The 6000-nt window shown below is 50.2% G+C and overlaps 1 protein-coding gene across 1 annotated transcript in view; it reads left to right on the forward strand.

The window, feature by feature from the left end:
- exoc4 (exocyst complex component 4) overlaps positions 1-6000 on the forward strand; it is a 119769-nt gene that overhangs the window by 48489 nt on the left and 65280 nt on the right. The window contains exon 11 of the mRNA XM_084447796.1: positions 5311-5407. Coding sequence (XP_084303922.1) covers positions 5311-5407 — 97 coding nt within the window. The remainder of the gene's footprint in view (positions 1-5310; positions 5408-6000) is intronic.

Consider the following 6000-nt stretch of genomic DNA (forward strand, 5'->3'; position numbering starts at 1 on the left):
TGTGCATGCGTGTGTCAAAGTGGGGCCCACGTGAGTTTGAGGCAGCACACCCCCCCCCACCCCCCCCACACCCGTCACCTTGCTCTAGCCTTCCACACCTCAACGCTCACCTCCGGCCTCTTGGCTGCCGATTGGCCGAAGGGAGAAGAGCCGTCGTCACCCCATCCTGCTGCGTCCAATCAAGAGTGTGGTAACAGTCCGTCACCTGGGACCCCCGGGAGTCGGGAGGCCACCCGGCTCCCCCGGTGATTGGGAAAGGTGTGTTTGTATTTGACCTTTGAGATTGTCTGATGACCTAGGACTACTGTAGGTAGAAAGGGTCAGCGCAGACCCTGACTAACCCTACTGTGTTGAACACACAACATCTCAGGAGCAGATGCCGTTTCAAGGGAATCCCAGCGCGCCTGGTGATGGATGGACTACACCGCTAACCAGTGTCATTTTTTGGAGCCGAATAGCTCAGGATGGTGAGATTGAGACTGCCGAGACAAACCGTTCCTCTCACTCTTTAACCCTCGAGCCTCGTGTTAAAGCTCGTAAAGGCTCTCTACTCACATGCTACTGTTGATATTATGGGACAGATATCCACTGCGCAGTAGATTTATAGACCATATCTCACCTTCCGTTCAACACCTCACTGCTGCTTTCTACGAGTCACGTCTCACACATGGATTCAGGTGCACAATATTTTTGTGCTTAGTTTAACCGTCCCAAATTCTAAGAAAGACTCCAATTAATTTACAGCGAGCGAAAATAGAACATTGCCACCGTCTGGCGGAAGGACAGGACTGCCGCCATCCTGACCTCATCTTGACCTGCCGCCATCTTGACCTCATCTTGACCTGCCGCCATCCTGACCTCATCTTGACCTGCCGCCATCTTGACCTCTGCAAGGCGACGACGTTCCCCTGCAGCTGTTAAAAGTTTACTCACTCTGGAAATTATTGAAATTAATAACCGCCATAGTACCTGTGTGTATTCTCATTCTCTGCCACTGACAGCTGTGCATTCATTATAACCAGGCCGCAGAGACACACACACACACACACACACACACACACAAACACACACACTCACACACGTAGTACACTGTGACACTCTAAATAATTAATCCAACTCAATTTACCCCTTGGTCTATTTATTTATTTATATTTCTTATCAGTTTGTTTCCCCTCCCCTTGGTCCCAAGCCTGTGGCTTCTGTCTCTAGGCCAGACGAGCAGATATTGTCCCCTCAAATTAATTTTAATAATAGAAGCGTCTCATTAGAAACCAATCATACAGGCGGACGTGTGTGTGCGGAAGGGGAGACCCCTTCTCCTCTGGGAGAGACATGCATTATTGAACTGGCCCCCTGATCTTATTAGAGAGATCCGTTTCCCTTGTATATGCCCAGCCAACTGTCATATACATGCATGCATACACACACGCACGCACGCACACACACACACACACACACACACACACACACACACACACACACACACACACACACACACACACACACACACACTCTGTTGTACGCACACAATGCTGTGCAGGAACAGGTAGATGTGCTCACTGTGGCAAAAGGATGGACAGTCACACACACACAAGGCAGAGAGGTACGTACACACACACACTAGGAGACAGAGACAGACTAGCATATACAGAGGCACATTGACACAATACACACATACTGTTGGCAGACAGTGAAAACACACATACAGTAAACAGTGTTTGTGAATGAGAGACAGCAGGACAGAGAGAGAGGATGTCTGCCTGACTCCTGAGGATGTTGTCCACCCCTGTGTGTGTGTGTGTGTGTGTGTGTGTGTGCGTGATAAAGAGAGAGAGAGACAAAAAGACAGATAAAGAGTCTCACGCCAATCATCCCCATCCTATCAGGAACCAGAAGAAGCCATCAGAGGTGTCTTTGATCTGCTGGCGTTATCCTGTGAAATTATACGCATGGTCACACATGCACACGCAAACACACACACGTACACACAGCGGACTACCTTTAGCTCATAGGAGATGAGAGATTAATTTGGGGTATCACCATTTGGATGGGTATTTGTGTATCGAGTACACACAGCTACACATGTAATTGGGGGATTATACATACAGTACACAAACACACACACACACACACACACACTTATTCTCACACAGACACCGTCTATAAATGGGGAATTATGAGTGTTTCGCCTGCCGGCTGTGTATGCTCTAGTGCTTTGTGCATACAAACATGTATACACACATGCTTACGCTTCATTACACATACCACACACACACACACACACACTTCGACACCCATCTCAACATACAGTAGCTTGTAAATGAGGGATTATGATTGATCCGTCACTGGCACCACACACACACACACACACACACACAAGAGAGAGGTTGGAAGTGTGCGTTCTAGAAGGCTTTGCACGTCTTCCAACCCCCCCCCCCCCCAACCCATATCTGGATACGGACAGAATACATCACAGGATCAAACCATTTCTAATCAAACCCGGGAGAGTGTGTCTAATTCAATTTCACAAAGTCATTGACTGGCTTGATTACATGTGGGCTGGGGAACACTGAGGGCACTGTGGGGGGGGCAAGGTGCCATGGGGAGGGTGGAGGAAGTCGAAGTGTGTGTGTGTGTGTGTGTGTGTGTGTGTGTGTGTGTGTGTGTGTGTGTGTGTGTGTGTGTGTGTGTGTGTGTGTGTGTGTGTGTGTGTGTGTGTGTGTGTGTGTGTGTGTGTGTGTGTGAGAGAGAGAGAGTGAGAGTGAGAGAGGACTGAGGACGTTTGGGCTCGCGAAGGTCACGGGGTGAAGTGTGTTTTTTTTCCAAAGACGGCCGGCGTGTCCAGACCGCCCGCGTGTGTTCCATCCTCGTGTGTGTGTGTGTGTTCCATACTCGTGTGTGTGTGTGTTCCATCCTCGTGTGTGTGTGTTCCATCCTCGTGTGTGTGTGTGTTCCATCCTCGTGTGTGTGTGTTCCATCCTCGTGTGTGTGTGTTCCATCCTCGTGTGTGTGTGTGTTCCATCCTCGTGTGTGTGTGTTCCATCCTCGTATGTGTGTGTGTTCCATCCTCGTGTGTGTGTGTGTTCCATCCTCGTGTGTGTGTGTTCCATACTCGTGTGTGTACGTGCTTGACGGCCATGTGTACAAGCTGGTGTGGCGGTATTGGCGGCGGTGGGCATGAAGGTGTGAGGAGGGTAGGGTACGGTGTGTGGCTGGGTGGGGGGATGGGGGGTTCAGGGGGGATCAGCCAGTTTAATGTGACCCGTCTCCACGCTCATCTGCTCTCCCAGCAGGGCGTGGACACACCCCTCGGCCCTAATCCTGGATCAGCCTCCATACCTGGGGACACGCTGAGCACTGGGACCCCCCATCACACGCACGCACGCACTCACACAAATACTGTACACACCCACACACACACACAAACACACACACACATGCACGCACACACACACACTACATTCACACAGACTACACATGCACACACACAGATAGGAGGAGGAGAAGGAGGAGTCAGGGCACCGCCACCTCGTCCTGTCGCTTCCAGACAAAAATCCATGAATATTAACGTCCGCCATTACATTTTCATGAGCGGCAGGCAGTTGGCAGCCGGTCGAAGCCTTCAAGGACCAACGGGGGTCTCTCCCCAACGGGGGTCTCTCCAAGCCTCTTACCGCCTGACACGGATGCAGATGTCTGGAGCATGAAAAGTGCTCCGTCACTGTCACTGGATCTCCAGGTGGAGCAGGACGTCTTAATGAGAGGGTGCCTCTCCGAGGTGAGGCTGTTGAACGCTAACTGTTAAGTACATTCCTGTGACTCGACCAAGGTTATTCAGTGTTCAGCTTCCTTTGTGTGTCTGCCGGCAAGTTCATTAAGAGAGACGTTTGCTTCTCTCTGCCGCACCCATTCACTCTCTCTCTCCACGGAGTGAGATAGATAGACGGAGAAAGAGAGAGAGAGAGCAGCTTAGTTTAGGAGACATTATTCAGTCTTAACTGATTCGGCAGCGAAGAATGATTGAAGGAATGTGAAGATAATATAGAGAGAACCGAAGCGAGAGAGGGAAAGAAAGGGAACGAGTGAGATGAATCCTGAGCTATATTTCCACGGGAAACGGGGAAATGTGATCTGAAAGCACAGCGAGAGAGAGAGAGAGCGAGTGTTGTGTTGTGAATGAGAAGAGGGGATGAGGGCGGTTCTGGCCAGAGTGTCGTCTCTGATCCTCAGCGGAGCGGACGCCTCTTGAAGAGGCGGAGAGGTGGGCGGAGGCACAACAACGGCGTGATACATTTCAATGCAGGACTATGCATGCAGGTGATGCTGGCTGCCTCTCACACTATCACTAGTTATCACACAGGCTTAAGGACTTTGCACATTGAAATACCAATTGTTACCAGTGGTAGTTGATGGTAACCAGGGGTAGTTGATGGTAAAGTTCCTACATGCATGCCTACGTGCACAAACGTTTACAAGACACACACACACACACACATACACACACAGACAAGCACATACAAATGGCGATAGAGACACACTCCCAGTGGAACACATCTAATAGAAGTAAACACTACCTCTAAAGTAGTAGATTCAAGGTTTGTGTGTGTGTGCGTGTGTGTATGTGTGTGTAATACACTAATAGTTGTTTGAGAGCTCTAGTTGCTAGCCGGTTAGCTCTAAAGGCCTGCGTTTTAATCCCAGAGGCCGGCGTCTCCAGTGGATTGGAGGGCTGTGCTAACTGAATGAATAACATCGTCACACACAGGGGGAGAAATGCCACCATCACACACACAGACAAACGTGCTATTTATATTCATCCACCCACCGGGGCGTACACATACACACACACACACACAAACACACAAACACACACACACACACACACACACAGAGCGAGCTCCTTGGTATTGGCGGTGGGACTGCAATCCCTGCTCTGTCAATTATATTGATTACTTCAGGATGAAGGAAGGTAGTGAGGACTTGATGCTTGAAGCATCCCCTCCATTGTCTGTCGGTCCGTCCCCCCCCCCCTCCCTCTCCCCTCCCCCCTGTCACTCTCAATCCCCAGTCTGGGCGAGTTATACGGCAATGATTTCCTGGTTAATGCTGTGGGCCGTGGGCTCAGCCACGCCCCAGCGCAGGGGCACGGAGGAGCTGGAGTGTGTGGGAGAACTGTCCAGCTTTAATATCTGTCTGTCTGGCTGAGCTGACTGGACGACTTCGTTAAAAAGGAGAGGGCGTACAGCACACGCACACACACGCACGTTTTCTGATGTTTTGACATGACTCTCTCTGTTTCTCTGTCTCCAGGAGGTGCAGATGATAACCTGATTGAAGGAGGGGAGATGAAGTTTGTGTGCAAACCAGGAGCCAGGAACATTACAGTCATCTTCCAGCCCCTCCTCAGGTACCTCCTCCTGCCTCTCCTCCCTCCTGCCTCTTTTCTCCTCCCTCCTCTTCCCTCTCTCCCCTCCTCTCTCCTCCCTCCTCTCTGCTCTCCCTCCCTCCCTGCCTCCCTATCTCCGTGCTCCAGAGACAACAAGAGAACATGTAAACCATCACTGATCTTCTCCACATGTGGTCACCATGCCATCTAGGTCAGTAGACATAGCATGACCGTTACCCCTCGAAACACACCGCCTGTTCTCTCAGTGTCCATGCGTGTGCCATCACTACAAGCCATGAGGCACCATGTCATTACTGGCCTGTCATTGAGGGCTCAGTCAAGCCCTAGACAGCCATGCTAGGTCTGCTAAATGACTCAATACCAGGAAAATGTTCAGCTAATTACATTACACGTCCACTTAGTAGTTCTGCTATCGATTATGGCCCCTCTTATGGCTGCCCAGACTGTTCCATCTTTGGGTAGCCGAATGCTAATGGAAGTTCAGCATTCGTACTGTTATTTACTGTTTGCGATGATATCTTACAATTTACAGTTTGTTATATTGGAAACTTTATTGCACCACATGGGATGGGCCTGTCTTTAGTGACAAAACA

This window comes from Borostomias antarcticus (genome assembly GCF_949987555.1).
Source record: "Borostomias antarcticus genome assembly, chromosome: 13".
NCBI classification, from domain to species: domain Eukaryota; kingdom Metazoa; phylum Chordata; class Actinopteri; order Stomiiformes; family Stomiidae; genus Borostomias; species Borostomias antarcticus.